General features: G+C 37.9%; 1 protein-coding gene across 5 annotated transcripts in view; it reads right to left on the bottom strand.

Moving 5' to 3' along the window:
- ST7 (suppression of tumorigenicity 7) overlaps window positions 1-18,802 on the bottom strand; it is a 249,460-nt gene that overhangs the window by 29,152 nt on the left and 201,506 nt on the right. For all 5 annotated transcript variants that reach the window (XM_053896838.1, XM_053896839.1, XM_019418043.2 and 2 more), the window contains 2 exons: window positions 10,248-10,320; window positions 8,689-8,791 (listed from right to left, as the gene is read on the bottom strand). In XM_053896838.1, coding sequence (XP_053752813.1) covers window positions 8,689-8,791; window positions 10,248-10,320 — 176 coding nt within the window. The remainder of the gene's footprint in view (window positions 1-8,688; window positions 8,792-10,247; window positions 10,321-18,802) is intronic.

The following is an 18,802-nucleotide window of genomic DNA, read 5'->3' as shown; positions in this document are numbered from 1 at the left end:
TTTCAATCACAACAGTTCTACTTTTACTTGCTTTGTTCATTAAGGCTTCATGTAAGATTGTATTAGGAGGAAAAGTTTATTGCTTTAAAAAATCATTATTAGTTATGTGTCATTGTTGCTTTGGTGGCAAAGAGCAGGGATGGCTATTCCAGAAAAAAAGGAGACAGAGGTTGGAAATGGGCAACTCTTAATCAGCCACAAGCAAAGGACTTACCAATGGTTGCAAACAGGGAATTCCAGAAGGCATTAGCTGTAGCCAGAACATGCTAGAGCCTCCTCTCAAATCTCTAGGCCTACAGGGACCTCGTGGGTACTCAAGGTCAGGGGCATTGCAATGCCACTGTTACACTCTCTAGTTGTCCTTCACACTAGATGTTTCAAGAAGTACTTGTTACTGCATTTTTCTAGGCAGCATCTATGGTAGCCCAGCCAGCCAATGCAGAAATAGAGCTAAAAAGTACCAGGGAAAAGGTGATGAAAGCCCAACACATGTACTGGATGGGTTACACAATGTAATTCCATTTACTTTTCATCAGACCTATGAAGCCTTTATTTTTATCCCCATTTTATCAAAAAGGAAACAGGCAGGGAGCTAATCAACTCCCTCTTCCCAAGGTTCCCTTCGGACCATGGACAGGAAGTAGTGAGAGTCCTTGTTTCAAATACTTTTGGACCCTTTCAATGACACTTCATAGGTCTGCCTACCTTTATGTTGCTACTCTTCGCTCTATCATTATACTAATATGTTCTCTTGGTAACAACAGGAAGTCTGCATAATGGGCCTGACAATTCAGAAAAGAATAAAAGTAGATGGCTAACAATGTTCCATCTTACTAGTAGTGGCAAAGAAATGCAAATTAAAAGTACAGAACTCTATTTGTACCTAATAAAATCATAAATGTTTGTTTTCTTTGTTTTCTCTGTCTTAAGCAAACTGCTCACTGCTGGTAAGGGTGTGACAAAATGGTAAAGAAGGGGTTACCTGCTGATTGGGGACGGGGGCTGTAAACTACCACAATCTTTTTAGGTAAGCAATTTGGCAATAAATATTAAGAGCCCTGATGTGTTTCAATAAGTTATGTAGTATTTCTCATTTTGCATATCTATCCTAAGGAAATAACATAAAGACCCAAATATTTTTATGCCCAAAAGATTTGCTATTGGACTTGACCACCTGATGTCTGCAATAGAGAACACAAGAATTAAATCATTCTCTTCAACAAATAATGCTGGGAAAACTGGATTCCACATGCATGAGAATGAAATTGGACCTTTATCTTATACCATACACAAAAATCAACTTGAAATACATTTAAGATTTAAATGTAAGACCTGAAACTATAAAACCCCTAGTGATAAACATAGGGAGAAACTTCATAACATTGGTCTTGGCAATGATTTTTTGGATATGACACCAAAAGCACAGGCGACATAAGTAAAAATAGACAAGTGGGACTATATCAAAGTAAAGAGCCTTTGTGCAGCAAAGGAAACAATCAACAGAGTGAAAAAGCAACATATGAAACGGAAGCAAATATTTGCAACTGTACATCTGATAAGGGGTTAATATCCCCAATACACAGGAAACTCCTACAATTGGATAGCAAAAAACCAAACCAAACAAAATAACTTGATTAAAAAAATGGGTAAGAGACTTAAATAGCCATTTCTCCAAAGAAGACATACAGATGGCCAACAGGTACACAAAAAGATGCTCAAAATCACAAATTATCAGGGAAGTATAAATCAAAACCACAATGAGCTATCACCTCATACAAGTTAGGATGTATGAGGCCATTGTCAAAAAAAAAAAAAAAAAAAAAGACTGTAACAAGTGTTAGTGAGAAAGGGAAGAAATTAGAACCCTTGTGCACTGTTAGTAGGAATGCAAAATGGTACAGCCACTATGGAAAACAGTGTGGAGCTTCCTCAAAAGATTAAAAATAGAACTACCATATGATCCAGTGATCCTACTCTGGGTATTCATCTAAAAGAACTGAAAACAGGGTCTTGAAGAGATATTTGCACTCCGGTGTTCATTGCATCATTATTCGCAATAGCAAAAAAGTAGAAGCAACCTAAATTTCCATCAACAGATGGATGGATAAAGAAAATGTAATACACACACACAATGTAATACTATTCAGCCTTAAAGAAGATGGGAATCCTGTCCTGTGCTGGGACATAGAAGAGCCTAGAGGACATTATGCTAGGTGAGACAAGTCACGGGACAAACACTGCATGATTCCACTTGGATGAGGTATCTAAAGTAGTCAAACTCAGAAGCAGGAAATACAATGGTGGTTACCCGGGGCTGGGAGGAGGGAGGAATGGAGAGGTGCTGGTCCAGTGGGCATGGGGTTTTAGTCGTCCTAAAGATCCGTGTTACAACAATGTGCATGCAGTTAACAATACTACACTGTACACTTAAACATTTGTTAAGAAGGTAGATTTCATGATATGTGTTTTTTGACAAAAAGTAAGGAAGTAAATCATTCAGAAAACAGTTACTAAGAAAATTTTAAAGTGTTTGATGGCACATGGCTAACAGATTTGGACGTTAATGGTAAGTTAGAAGATAGCCTTTTTAAGGTCAAAGAACTATGAAAATCTATGCTCCTCCTCCAAAAAGAATAAATATAACCCACAATTCCCAACCATAAAGTACAAGTTTAGAGCCCCATGTTAATGTTTTTAAATATGTATATGCTATGTGATTATGATTCCTAAGTATTAAAAATGCACGGGGAAATAAAGCTAGAAGGAAATAGTCTTAGATATGACAAGATGATAGCACTATGAATAACTTCCTTATATTTTTTTTCTAAAGTAATAAGAAACTTATTTTTATAACACCACTACAGAGGTGAAAAAAAATCTAACACTGCTTGTAACAAACCAGTACGTTACTCTTGTTTTGGAAAGTTGCCAGAAAATGAAAATTTATCTTTAGCACCCTGGAGTTAACAAAATATTCTCTAAACCAAAAAGGTGTCTCTTTGCAGGGAAATACTTGCAATGTGGTTGCAGCATATTAAGGGTACGTAGCATTAGTAAAAACGCAGGTTTGTGTAGAGTGATGAATCACTGGCAGAAAAGCATCACCCTCCTGGGTAAATCTTGACATGGTTAATGATTCCTTGGATATGACACCAAAAGCATAGGCAACAAAGTCAAAATAAACAAGTGGGACTACATCAAAATAAAAAGCTTCTGTGCAGTAAAGGAAACAAAATAGAGCAGGGTGGGTGGGGAAACATATCTGCAGGGAAAGCGGAAGAAAAAGCTAAAACTAAAAATCCAATAAACTATAACAATATATAGATGAAGGTACAGAAGCAAGATGTGCATGGCCTCTCATTTGTCCAGCATCATGAGTGAAATTTTCTTTAAAAAATGAAGAATATTCCCTGTCAATTCAAAGCTCTTATTTTGAATTAAATTAAGTAAATTTAATTAAATAATTCCCATTAAATGGGAAACACCCTCTAATGGTGTAGGGATTTCTTCATCTTTTTGAACTGTGTACCCAGTTCTTAAAAAATGAGCAGCATCATTAAGATCCTAATACCACTGGTCATCCTCAAAAGGGGGTAAACATTAATTTCATAGTCAATGCACTGTCGTGAGAGACCACAGAGGGGAGAGACTGATTCTGGCATGAGGGAGGTACAGGCTTCCTGGTGGTGACTTTTAATGGTGGGGGTGAAGGATGAGTAGGATTTCCTCAGAGGAAGCAAAGGGGGAAGGAGAAGAGAATGTTTCTGGAACAATGAACAGACTGTTAGAAGGAGCTGGAAGAAATGAAAAACAAGCAGGGTCAGATTATGAAGGGTCCTGAAGAACCATTCAAGGAGTTTCTATCTTCCTCTGTAGGGCTGGGGACACAGCTGCAATTCCTAGGAAGGGGAGTAACACAATTTAGTTTGGATGGGCTGCTTCCTCCTTATACTTTGCTGCAATCCAAAGCTTCAGAAATACTTGACCACTTAAGAGGCCCCCCTTTAAAATAGAGACATAGCTTTTTACTGTTTTTATTTACTTCCTGGTCCTGGGGTGTGTTTAGGAGATACCCTCCCTACTCTGCATGTTTTCAGGTGAAGACTGTTCTGAAGAGTAACCCTCCTGAAGTAAATAACCGACATTTTTCATTGGATACTGAAATATCAAGTATGCGCCTCTGCTTATTAGAATACCAGATAGACCTAAATTGGACATTCATGGGAAGCAGTTCTCAGCTATTACATCTAGTATTTTTTCTCCTTCCAACAGACTATAATTGAATAAAACAGCATGCAGTTGCTGAAAATTTCTGTGGTAGGCCACTGAAGACTTCCTGTCATAGAGCAAATGAAACCATGGAAGTATTTAAGATATAATAATATCTTCACGAAATATGAATTGTCCACAAGTACCTTGGGAAGTGATATGCCTGCCATCATTTGAAGGCTTCAAGTCTAGGCTAGTCTGCAACTTGGTAGGATGGTGGGGGGGCAGTGGAGGGTGATGTGTGAGGGTTAGAGAACCCAGAATCAGTCCAGGCTCTGTCATTTACTAGCTATGTGACTGAGCAGGCAACCTAACCTCTCCAAACCTGCAGCACCCTCATCTGAATAGCAGGGCTAATAACATGATGCACCTCACGGTGTTGTTATGAAAAATAAATAAGATGTTCACTTAGTACTGTGTTTGGCACACAGTAAACATTCAATACAAAGCAGTATTAAAAACAATCATCATAATATCATTATGAGGAGACATTCAAACTGAGGATGGGAAGGTGTCCTAGATGATCTCTAAGGCCGCTTCTTATACCAGGAGTCTAAGAGTTTTAACAGTTTATATCATTCATTGATGTCTCATTAGAATTAAGGCTATTTTCTGCCTGAAAAGTCATCGACGTGTGTATGTGTGTGCGTGTGCGTGTGTGTGTTTACCTGAAGTATTAGCAAACAGTCCAGTAAACAATGTATCACGTAATAAAAGATGTCTGTAACAGCCTGTATATAGTACACACGCATCAAAGGTTTGTGGTTAATTCTGAACTAATTCTGAACATTGACTCACAGGTCCTTTTCCTCATGAAAATGTCAACAGACAAAGAGGCTCTGGAAACAAGTTTCCCCTTGGCACAATCACCAACAAAGCAAAGTGGTAGAGAATCAGTTTACCTACGTACCCTATCTTTTCTCCAGTTAATAATTAAAAAGTAAAGTGAATTCAAATATTTCAAATGTTCCCACTTAAAACAATTCTGTTTTGCAGGTACAGTGCTAGCTGACTAAGTTAAATTTTTCCAAGGTAGACTTAAACTATTTCTTAGGGCTTTTAATACTCTTCTAGAGGTGCAATCAACCATTTCAGACCATCACAGAATTACACTACGGCTTCAACTAAAATATCTAACCAACAAGTATTGTACCAGTTTTCTATCTCGTGTGCTAGGATCACAAAGGTCTGGCTGGTACAGCCGGAAGCGGTAAGACCCAGTTCCCAAAGCAATCCTAAAATTTGTATGGACCACAAAAGACCCCAAATAGCCAAAGTAATACTGAAGAAGACCAAAGTGGGAGGCATCACAATCCCAGACTTCAGCCTCCACTACAAAGCTGTAACCATCAAGACAGTATGGTATTGGCACAAAAACAGACACATAGACCAATGGAAGAGAACAGAGACTCCAGAATTGGACCCACAAAAGTATGGCCAACTAATCTTTGACAAAGCAGGAAAGAATATCCAATGGAAAAAAGACAGTCTCTTTAACAAATGGTGCTGGGAGAACTGGACAGCAACATGCAGAAGGTTGAAACTAGACCACTTTCTCACACCATTCACAAAAATAAACTCAAAATGGATAAAGGACCTGAATGTGAGACAGGAAACCATCAAAACCCTAGAGGAGAAAGCAGGAAAACACCTCTCAGACCTCAGCCGCAGCAAGTTCTTACTTGACACATCCCCAAAGGCAAGGGAATTAAAAGCAAAAGTGAACTATTGGGACCTCATGAAGATAAAAAGCTTCTGTACTGCAAAGGAAACAATCAACAAAACCAAAAGGCAACCAACGGAATGGGAAAAGATATTTGCAAATGACATATCAGATAAAGGGCTAGTATCCAAAATCTATAAAGAACTCACCAAACTCCACACCCAAAAAACAAATAATCCAGTGAAGAAATGGGCAGAAGACATGAATAGACACTTCTGTAAAGAAGCCATCCGGATGGCCAATAGGCACATGAAAAGATGCTCAATGTCGCTCCTCATCAGGGAAATACAAATCAAAACCACACTGAGACATCACCTCACGCAGGTCAGAGTGGCTAAAATGAACAAATCAGGAGACTATAGATGCTGGCGAGGATGTGGAGAAACGGGAACCCTCTTGCACTGTTGGTGGGAATGCAAACTGGTGCAGCTGCTCTGGAAAACAGTGTGGAGGTTCCTCAAAAAATTAAAAATAGATCTACCCTATGACCCCGCAAGAGCACTGCTAGGAATTTACCCAAGGGATAAATGGAGTGCTGATGCATAGGGGCACTTGTACCCCAATGTTTATAGCAGCCCTTTCAACAATAGCCAAATTATGGAAAGAGCCTAAATGTCCATCCACTGATGAATAGATAAAGAAATTGTGGTTTATATACACAATGGAATACTACGTGGCAATGAGAAAGAATGAAATATGGCCCTTTGTAGCAACGTGGATGGAACTGGAGAGTGTTATGCTAAGTGAAATAAGTCCTACAGAGAAAGACAGATACCGTATGTTTTCACTCTTACGTGGATCCTGAGAAACTTGACAGAAGACATGGGGGAGGGGAAGGGGGAAAAGAAAAAGTTAAAGAGGGAGGCAGGCAAACCATAAGAGACTCTTAAAAACTGAGAACAAACTGAGGGTTGATGGGGGGTGGGAGGGAGGGGAGGGTGGGTGATGGGTATTGAGGAGGGCACCTTTTGGGATGAGCACTGGGTGTTGTATGGAAACCAATTTGACAATAAATTTCATATTATAAAAAAAAGACCCAGTTCCCAGATTTCAGGGGTCTCCAACAAGTCAAATGTCAATAATTTTAAGACTTTTTGAAAATACAGTGTTCAAGTATTTTCAAAGAACTCTGAATATATTATCCCACTTGGTCTTTGTCACAAAAGACAGGTAAGGCTTATACTTTTATCTTCATTTGAAAAATGAGGGAAAACATTGAGTTCAGAGATGCTAAGCCCCAAGCTCCCCCCAAGGCTCATAAATGACAGAGCCAGAACTAAACCCAAGTTTTAGTCTCAGAAACTAGGACTCTATTGCTCAATACTACTTCTAAAAGGGCCTATACATGCTCACAGAACAACTCTGTAGTTAGAGAACAGCATTCAATAAATATTAATTGATGACCTAAGTTGACTGTAGTTCAGGACAATATTTTCATGATTAGCTTTAACTTTTAATCAAATTTGAATGAACACTTTTAACATAGCTGAAAAGATACCAAATAAAGAGAGATATTTTATGCCACTCTATATACAGTGCCTAAGTCTACAAATATTATGATGGTCATTATCCACTGGAACTAGAGTAGATAAATATATCCTTCACTGACTGTGGTACTGTGCACCATTCTTCAGTTTCCTGTTTTGTGAGAAAATGAGCATGACCTGAATAAAAGCTCAGAAAAGATGTTAGGTCCCTTATCACTGTCACTCTGAACAAAATAGATTAAAGTAGGTAACTCCATAAATCATCACATACACACATACACGGACATACGTACCACCTTTTGCACAGTATTTCAAGAAAACAAAATAGCCTTCTTTTGTCATTTTTCACCAGTGAAAGCCTTCATTAGACATTTTGCCAAGAAAAGTATGCCTTGTAGTACCTGAGGTAAATTGTATGAAGTTTCCCAGAGGTCAAAATGCACTTTATAATATCGAGAAACTGAAAATAGCCCTCAGCAATGTGCCTATCACATAGCAGGTACTCAAATATAGGTAAATAATAAATACACACCCATCTCCCAAACAAAAGATTATAGAAATATCTTCTACCATGATCTGACTCCCTTAAAACCAAATTCAGGAAAAAAAATATATGGGAAATATTGGGTATTTATAAATTGGTCAATCATGTGGTTAACAATTAAGACAAACCTCTCCTACTACTTATACATACTAAAATGGCATTCACAAGTCAAAAGAAAAACACTTTTTCATACTTTGAGGTTCTCCCTATTATCTTCTTGCCATTACTGATTAAGTATCATTTATTTGTAGAGACCTAGAACATCACATTTATCAGTATTTTTTTTCACCACTTATATTCACAACAAGGTTCATTTCCCAAGTTGGGTCTAAGTTAAGACTATAACTGGTGTGAAATTCCTATCAAATGCATCAACACTCTTGGGATCTCCATATTTTGCCAATTTCAGACTTCCTGGCCTGACCCGCCTAAGCTAAGTCTATCAATTTACCCTAATTATATGAAATCCAAAAATCGGCCCAAAGCCTCCTGAATGTAGCTTTTGCTTAAAAATGAAGCTGATAACCATAGACTATATAGGGCCTCAGCATTCATTGGCTGCAATTCATTTTTTTACACTGGGTGTATTCGAGACATGACATTGTGGTCACTGAATGCTTTCTCTGCTATCATAACGAGTTCCTGTGGGGATTCCACAGACTCACTTTTGGCACGTGAGGGTTGAATTCCACAGCTCTATGAATGGCCTCTACTGCGTTCATCTCTGCTGTGCTCAGCCCCCGCCGAGATGCAGCCTCGGGAGAGAATCTGAAAAGCAGGAAGACAAACACCATCCAGTTGGGACCACTGCTTGGGCATCAACCCGGAAAGGCATCTACGCGTCAAGGGCCCATAAAACCACAGCGAGCCAATGGCATGAGCTCTCCAAACCTCCACTATATGGAACCTCTGAGTGACCCCTCAGACCGAGGCCAACAAAAACCCCAGCAGAAGCAGAAAGCGTGCTTGCGTCTAATCTCGGCAGGAATGAAATTCGGCTGTCAAGTCTCTCTCTGTCTAAATAGCTAATCTAAATCTTCTATGAGGTACCTGCTCAGGTCAGGGGAGGGGGTAGGACTGACGAGGGCAGACAGTGTGGGAAAAAGAGAAAACCAGGTTACAGAAGAGCGCACTTGGTTAAAAACAGAACTAGGGAGAATTTTAAAGGAGGCTCCCAACCCAATGTCAGTGCTGCGATGCAGCCTCCTCCGCAGGCAAGCCTGCTTGGGGCCGTTCCGGCAGGGGGTGTGCGTGCCCGAACTGCGGGCCAGACACCTGCCCGAGTGAATGAAAAAAACCAGACCATGCAATCTCTTTCTCACCTCACACCCAGGGCTAACTCCAGAGCTGTGCTTGGCAGGCAGACACCACAGGGGAAGCTGTGACAACCCTGGCCCTGCCCTCCCAAGCTGGAGTCGCTGTGTAGGGAGAAAAGATGTTGCAGTAGGTACTGGCGATCTACAGGATAAAAAAGAATGAAAGAAAATTACTTCGGTCTTGAAGTGCACACACACTTAACAGCAAACCTGTCTGACATAGCAGAGGCTGTTTTCTTTTTCTGTTATCTGCTTTTCAGCTCTTCAGAGGGATTGTATCGGGGAAATGGAAGCGTTTATTATGAACTCAAACAGTTAAGCCAACTGTTCTCTTTCACCTGCCAGTCATCTTGGACATTTATGAAAATTCTCTATGTCATAGTCACCTGCCTGAATAAAACGGGCGAATGTCCCACCGAGATGGCAACTCAAAGCAAACGGACCCTGGGTGGGGAGTTAGTTTGGATCTGATGAGTCAAAGAATGGGAGATGATCATCCCCTCTGCCATCTTACATGTTTGTTATGACTACTACCCAGTCTTGGACTGCTGACGGAAGAGGAACACGCAAAAAAATGAGTAAAAGGAAGGCATTTTGTGTGTAAGTCCCAAGCAGGCCTTTTGGTATCTACTGTCTGGCAAAAAAAAAAAAAAAAAAAAAGTCACCTCAGAGGTATGGAATTTCACATAAATCCCTCTTTAGGGACCCATACACCCTTGAAGTACCTGGGGTTATGTACTCTCTCCTTCTAGTAGTGAAAGAAAAGATCAGCAGATTTTAGAAAACGCATGCTCATAAGCGGGGGGTTTCATAGACTAAGAGAAACTTCCAGAGAAAGCCCTCAGAGGCAACACATCTCCTTAAGTCAGGTCAGGCATTTAGTACCACACAAGTTATTATTCACTTACTTGTCAGAGACAGCTCTTGCTTTGAGCAAGGCAGCTGTATAGCAAATTGTTGCCGACTTTGGTAAGCTTATATCTGTTAGAGAAAAAGAAAGCAGAAATTCTTATAAGTTTTCAGGAATAAAGAGCAATGATTTTTAATCCACAAGCATTTTAATCATGTAAGTCTAATAAAGTGTAAATTAAGAATATTTTAATGCATACAGTACACAGCTATTTCTTATGTATAAAGGTGGTATGTAAAACTATGGGTAATTCATATTTTTGTGAATAATATATGTTTAAAATCCACCAGACTGACTCTTCGGCAATCTTTTCTTTAAGATATGGATTCTCATATATTGAATTTAATTAAGCAGAGAATAGCTATAAATATATGCATTTAAATATTACAGGAATGCCCTTGATATCATAAAAGGCAAATAGGACCTCTGTGTCACTTGTAAAAAAATTCTCAACAGGTGTATGAAATACCAATGTGAAGAAAAAATATCACCTGGATCTTTTTTTAAAAACACACCTAAATAGGGGCGCCTGGGTGGCTCAGTTGGTTAAGCATCTGATTCTTGATTTCGGCACAGGTCGTGATCTCATGGTTGTGAGATTGAGCTCTGTGTCAGGCTCTGCACTGACAGCATGGAGCTGGCTTGGGATTCTCTCTCTCCCTCTCCCACTGCTTCTCTTTCCTTCTCTCTCTCTCTCTCTCTCTCTCCCCCCTCCTCAAAATAAATAAACTTAAAAAAAACACCTAAATAAATTATTTTTTAGTGGTCAGATTTAAACCAGATTTCTTTTGCATTAAATTTCAAGAAGTTCATATTCAGTTTTTTGTTAAAAAAGCAATACATTTATTATAACATATACGAAAAATCTTTATATATAAGGATATATATGTGAAATATTTAGAAATCTATATAATTTTTGTTCATTCAAACCCAAAGGAAATCCCCTTTCATATGAAGCCTCATTTGTTTCTCCAAGAAACAGTTCGTCTCAGTTTGTATAGAAAATTTCACATGGAGAAGAGGGAGCCGGTAACAGATTCAGATGATGAGTTTAAAGGGAAACAAAAGTAAAAGATACAGCTGAGAATAGATAAACTCAAAAACGTAGTCCCTTTTGGGGAAAAATTTGTGTTTAAATTATGACTCTATTTCTTACCAGAATAGTATTTCTTTAACACTGAACCACATTTATACTATGACAGAGAAATATCATCTTAATTCAGGCCAGGTAAAAATACACCATTCCCAGTGCTGCAAAACTCACTCTATGTTAGAGAAACTCTTATCACCTGGAATTCTCTGCCAGCTTCTTCACAGAGCTGTTTTCAACTTCAAAAGAATTACATTACAGTGGATAAAATCCAAAAGGGGCAAAGGGAAGAGAGAAAGAGAGAGAGAGAAAGGGGGGGGGGGGAGAGAGAGAGAGAGAAAGAGAGAGGAACCAAGAAACAGACTCTTTAAGTATAAAGAACCAACTGATGGTTACCAGAGGGGAGGCGGGTTGGGGGGGGATGGGTTAAATAGGTGATAGGGATTAAGGAGTGCACTTGTGCTGAGCACTGAGTGATGTACAGAGTATTGAATCACTATATTATACACCTGAAGTCAATATAACACTGTATATAACACTGTATGCTAACTGAAATTTAAATAAAAACTTAAAAAAAAGAATTACATTATAGTAAGAATGAAAAGCAAGTCCCATGACCAGCCCCATAACAGACAGCCACAGAAGAAAATAAGTTCATAAAAGAATAACAATCCCTAATCCAGTAGTAAGTATTTACCACCAATCTCAGCATGAGGAATTTCTCTGAGGGAAATTTCAATGCCATTGATAAAAAATAAATAAATAGTCATAGAAAATTCCAACAAAGAACTGAAAGGAAAAGGAGTCTTTGTAATCCTGATCTCATAAATTATGTTCAAACAAAATTTCACCACTATATGCATAGTGTAAAATGATGCGCTTATGACTAAGAAGGAGAAAAAAGAAGAATGCCAAACACTTATGGATCTGTCTTGTTGCTTTTCCAACGTCTAAACATTTAACTGCTTCCTAGTGTAGGAAATCAATCCCAGAATCAAATATCTTGTTTATTAGGGTCCATTCATTGACCCTAATTGGAAGGTAATAAAACTGTAGATAATACACATTCTACTTAAAAGTTCAGACCTTTTTTTTTTTTTTAAGTTCAGACTTTTTATATAAAAAGTATCCAAATTTCGGGGCGCCTGGGTGGCTCAGTCAGTTAAGCGTCCGACTTCAGCTCAGGTCACGATCTCGCGGTCCGTGATTTCGAGCCCCGAGTCAGGCTCTGGGCTGATGGCTCAGAGCCTGGAGCCTGCTTCCGATTCTGTGTCTCCCTCTCTCTCTGTCCCTCCCCCGTTCATGCTCTGTCTCTCTCTGTCTCAAAAATAAAATAAAAACATTAAAAAAAAAAAAAGTATCCAAATCTTGTTTCCATCCTTCCTGGCATGATCTGTGTTCCTTCTGTGTTGAGCATCTTCCCATGAAGAAGGGACTAATGAAAAGTCCAAGAAACGAGTTGAGGCTGAAAACAATGGTCATAATTATCTGGAGGTGGCAGCATAACAGGGAGCCTCACTTGATAAACTAGAGAAAACCTGTTGTTAAGGATTTAGCTTCACAATGAGAAGGGTCAGATTGTTTTGATGGTTACCTAAACAAGCAAAGTGACATATTCACCCACTTAGAAAAACATGCAACTGAGGTATACCAGCAAAATACAGGTGCCCAATCAATGATGATCTTTAATCCAGAACCAGACCTCTTCATGCTCACGAACAGGACATTCACAACTAGAAAAATGTGACAAAATTCTGCAACATTACAACTACTGTAGTGCATTTTTCCCATAAATTTTTTTACCCATACTCCTTCACTGTATGTAAAGCTGGTGGTATATGTGCACAGTCATAATGCTTAAAAAGTAAATAACCAAAAACATGTTTTAATCAGTATCAAATGGGAAGAGGGGGAAATGTAAATACTCCATTCCTCACTAGTGGCATGTGATTCCATTTGTTTTCTTCTTATTTGAATAAATTACTTTTACTCTCATTGCTTAACAAAAATAAAAGAATAGCAAAAAATTCTTGCATAACTTGTTTATTCAGATAGTTTCAATGTTTTTCTTCTAAGTCAGTCAAAGCAATTATCCTATTTGGTAATGGCAGTTGTCTCTAAGAAGTGAGAAATCATTCTAAAGAAACTGATCCTAAGTTTCCCTGTAGGTACAGCAATCTTATTCAATTAAGGTTTTCTTTATAACATATTTTTTTAATATGAAATTTATTGTCAAATCAGTTTCCATACAACACCCAGTGCTCATCCCAACAGGTGCCCTCCTCAATATCCCTCACCCACCCTCCCCTCCCTCCCACCCCCCATCAACCCTCAGTTTATTCTCAGTTTTTAAGATCTCTTAAGGTTTGCCTCCCTCCCTCTCTTTTTTTTTTTTCCCTTCCCCTCCCCCATGTCTTCTGTCAAGTTTCTCAGGATCCACATAAGAGTGAAAACATACGGTATCTGTCTTTCTCTGTAGGACTTATTTCACTTAGCATAACATTCTCCAGTTCCATCCACGTTGCTACAAAAGGCCATATTTCATTCTTTCTCATTGCCACGTAGTATTCCGTTGTGTATATAAACCATAATTTCTTTATCTATTCATCAGTGGATGGACATTTAGGCTCTTTCCATAATTTGGCTATTGTTGAAAGGGCTGTTATAAACATTGGGGTACAAGTGCCCCTACGCATCAGCACTCCATTTATCCCTTGGGTAAATTCCTAGCAGTGCTCTTGCGGGGTCATAGGGTAGATCTATTTTTAATTTTTTGAGGAACCTCCACACTGTTTTCCAGAGCGGCTGCACCAGTTTACATTCCCACCAACAGTGCAAGAGGGTTCTCGTTTCTCCACATCCTCACCAGCATCTAGAGTCTCCTGATTTGTTCATTTTAGCCACTCTGACCTGCGTGAGGTGATGTCTGAGTGTGGTTTTGATTTGTGTTTCCTTGGTGAGGAGTGACATTGAGCATCTTTTCATGTGCCTGTTGGCCATCTGGATGTCTTCTTTAGAGAAGTGTCTATTCGTACAACATATTTTTTAAAATGATGCTTATCTTTCACAATAAAAAGCAAAAGCTTTGACATTTTGCCTACCCCAGCAATTCCACTTCTGAGACTCTTTCCTAAGAGAAAAAGTCATGTGTATTAAAAATGAGCCTTAAGGATGCTGATGACAATACTGTTTCTAATGGTGGAAAACTGGAAACAGCCTAAATGGCCAATAACAGAAGATTAGTTAAGGTGCTGTACATCCACAGGGTGCAATTCTATGTGGTCATTAAATCATGTGTTGGAAAAGTAATGATCTGGGAAAATGGTGCATTGTTATAAGTACGTCAATAAGTAAAATAAGTTTATAAAATTATGATTTCATATGTTTTTAAAAAGCATTTATATGCACAGGGATAATAAAACTGGAACTATACATACAAAATATCAACAGTATTTATTTTTGAGTGGTGGGATTATAGGGAATTTTTTTTTATCTGTATTTCCAAAGCTTCCTGTGAGTACATGTAAATAAGTGAATTTTTAAAAGATAACAATAATGCTATAAAAAGAATTCTGTTCTACAAATTGTTGGAAGCAAGTTCATAAGCAAATACATTGGTGGAACCAGACAGAGACAGCATAGACAGACAAAGGTAGAACTTACATGAAGTGAAGTCAGACCAGAGATCTACTGCATATACTTACATACTTCATGAAAGTTAGCGTGATCCTTTTGCAGTGTGCACTGATTAACCATATTTTAATCTAATCACTGCCTAACATCTAAATCAGAGACCAGAACTGCATGTCTTGGCTCACTTTTAAGAAACACCATATACACTACCTTAGGAGAAAGCTTGTTATTATGGGCTGCTTACTCGAGAGTGCTACCTCTTTCATTTCTTTAAAAATAATGCTGAGACTTGGTTGTTGTTGCCTGTTATAAGTTTGAAACTTATAGACTCACAGAAAGTTTGAAATAATTATAGGCTCACAGAAGGATGTGTAAATAGTACCCTGTACTGTGAATGCTTTTCTCAGCTTCCCCCAATGGTGACATCTTACATAACTGTAGTATAATATCAAAACCAAGAAACTGACATTGGTACAGTACTATTAAGGAAATTACAGTCCTTGTTCAATTTTCACCTTTTTTTTACATGCATTCATGTGTGTGTGTGTAGTTCTATGAAATTTTATCCCATGGCTAGATTCATCTAACTACCACCACCATCAAAATACACAAAGTTCCAAAGGAACTCTCTTGTGTTACCCCTTTATTTGTACCCTTCCTACCCATACCTGTCCCCTGGTGACCACTAATCTATTCTCTGCCTCTGTAATTTTGTCTGTCTGCCATGATTTCATGCTTTTACCACTAGGGAAATGGATAAAATGATAAGGGAAACAGAATAGCTAATAGTAGTGATGAAAACAAGTAGTATCACAAGTTTTGAGCAGGAATAACAAAAAAAAAAAGCTGCCTTCCAATATTGCTTATAATTTATTCGGAAATTTTATTTTGAGGAAGAAACTTCAAAACCACTCTATGCAGTGCCTGTCTTTTGTACGTGCATGTACCTACCATAATTACCAAAAGTCCTTCTAAGAATTAGAATCCAGACAGTCTCTTCAATAAATGGTGTTGGGAAAACTGAACAGCTACATGCAAAACAATGAAACTGGACCACTTATTTACACTATACACAAACATAAACTCAAAATGGATTAAGGACTTAAATGTGAAAGCTAAAATCATAGAAACCCTAATAGAGAGCATAGGCAGTAATTTCTCAGACATAGGCCATAGCAGTATTTTTCTAGATATGCCTCCTCAGGCAAGGGAAACAAAAGCAAAAATAAACTATTGGGACTACATCAAAATAAAAAACTTCTGTACAGCAAAGGAAACAATAAAAAACTAAAGTGCAACTTCCTGAATGGGAGATGATATTTGAAAATGACATATCAAATAAAGGGTTAGCATCCAAAACATGTAAAGAACTTATACAACTCAACAAACACACACGCGAATAATCCAATCAAAAATGGGCAGAAGACATGAACAGATATTTCTCCAAAGAAGACATCCAGATGGCCAACAGACACATGAAACAATGCTCAACATCATCAGGTAAATGCAAATCACTCCTATTAGAATGGCTAAAACCAAAAACATAAGAAACAAGTGTTGGCAAGGATGTGGTGAAAAAGGAACCCTCCTGCACTGTTGGTGGGAATGCAAACTGGTGCAGCCACTCTGGAAAACAGTATGGAGATTCCTCAAAAAATTAAAAATAGAATTACCATATGATCCAGTAGTTCCACTACTGGGCACTTACCCAAAGAATATGAAAACACTAATTTGAAAAGATATATGCACCTCTATGTTTATTGCAGCATTATTTACAATAGCCAAATTATGGAAGCAAGTCAGGTGTCCACTGATTGATGAATAGATAAAGAAGATGTGGTGTAGACATACAATGGAATATTACTCAGCCATAAAAAATACTGAAATATTGCCATTTGCAACAAATGGATGGATCTAGAGAATATAATGCTAAGTGAAATAAGTCACTCAGAAAAAGACAAATACCATATGATTTCACTCATACGTGGAATTTAAAAAACAGATGAACAAAGGAAAAAGAAACAAACCAAAAAACAAACTCTTAACTATAGAGAACAAACTGATGGTTACCACAGGGGAGGTGGGGGGGGATGGGTGAAAAGGTGAAAGGGATTAAGATTATACTTATCATGATGAGTACTGAGTAATGTATAAAATTATTGAATCACTATACTGTACAGTTGAAACTAATATAACACAGCCTATTAACTGTACTGGAATTAAAACATTTTTTAATAAAAGAAAGAATCCAAGAAGGAGAAAAATGTTAGCTACAAAAATTAATGCTCTTAAAAAGGAATATGTTCAGAGAAGTCATCATAATAACAGCTATGAAACTTGCCTAGAGATCGACTGGACCATACTGGAGACGGAGGTTAGAGTGCTCTAATAAGAGTGGTTTAAAAAAGAAAGTAGATGTCATGTAACACACAGTATGATTAAGATAATAAATAATCTTGGTAATGACACAGATATTTGCTGTTATAAAAGAAGGGGAAAAAAATAAAAAGAAACTTCAGGAAGAATAAAAACAAATCCAAACAAACAATTAGAATCCAAAAAGGACATGAAAAGAAACAAAATAATGAGATATCGCATAATTGCAGACACAAGGAATGCTAAATAAATGTTTCTCACTTAAGCAAAGCTGAACTCCCGGCTTTAGTTTAATTTTCCTTCTACTTCTTGGCCATCTTTTGTTTTATACAGGTCCTTTTCTGAAAGGCAAAGAACTTTCTCCAACTGTCTTAGGTTTTCAAAATCAAATTGTCATGAAAGTCTTTCATTGGAACCATAGAATATGTTCTCTTTCGCGTCTGGTTTCTTCCACTCAGCATGTTTCTGAGATTCATCCATGTGGAGCATGTATCAGTACTTTATTCTTTTCTATTGCTGAGTAGTACTTCATTGTGTGGATATACCACAACATGTTTATTTTCTAATAGCTATTTATTTAGATTGTTTCCCAGGTTTGGGCTATTATGAATAAAGCTGTTGTGACCATTCCCGTGTAAGGTTTTCGGGGGGGAAAAAAAAGTAAAACTCATTTCTCTTAGATAGGTAATTAGAAATGAAATTGCTGAGTCAGAAAACAGACACATGTTTAAACCATTAAACAGTGCTCCAAAGTGGTTGTGTGAAAGTTTGCAAAACTAGTATATGGTGACAGAGATCAGAAAAAAATGATTACTTCTGGGCTGGAGAGAAGTTATTGGCCAGAAGAGGGCATGAGGCAACCTTCTGAGATGATGGAAAGTTCTATGATCCTGGATGGTGATAACACAGGTGTATATAAAAATGAAAAGTTATCCCGCTCTACACTTCAGATTTGTGCATGTTACTATAGGTAATTTATGCCTCAATAAAAACAATTTTTAAAAAACAAACCTATAATCCTGGGCCATGTGAAGCTGTCTTCTCTTACTTCAATCTAACTTCCATAACATTTCAGTTGCCTTTTATCATTCTGCTCCCCCCGCCAATTCTCTCTACAAATCCTTATCCAAAGTTACTTAGTAGTTTTGCCTTCCATTAACATAAAAGAATCTGATCATTTCTCAAGTCAGCCTTCCAAATATTAAAATGGTTTAAATGTCTCCTCTAAACCTAATCTTTTCCAGAATAAATACTTCTAATTCCTCAACTGATATATTCTTCAGAACTTCTCATTTATTTTTGTTATGGAGTCATGAGTGATTTCAAAATATGCGAATTAGAAGTGGAAATAATCCCCTAAATCCCTGAAACCTGACCAGTACAGAGTTCTAGGGAAATGTACAGTTTGAGGAAGTACAGCCATAACACCTCTCTGAATAACAGCTAGGATGACC

Source organism: Panthera pardus, unplaced genomic scaffold, assembly GCF_024362965.1.
Source record: "Panthera pardus isolate Hobbes unplaced genomic scaffold, ASM2436296v1 HiC_scaffold_8, whole genome shotgun sequence".
Classification (NCBI taxonomy): Eukaryota; Metazoa; Chordata; class Mammalia; order Carnivora; family Felidae; genus Panthera; species Panthera pardus.
This window is presented reverse-complemented; position numbering and strand designations above follow the sequence as displayed.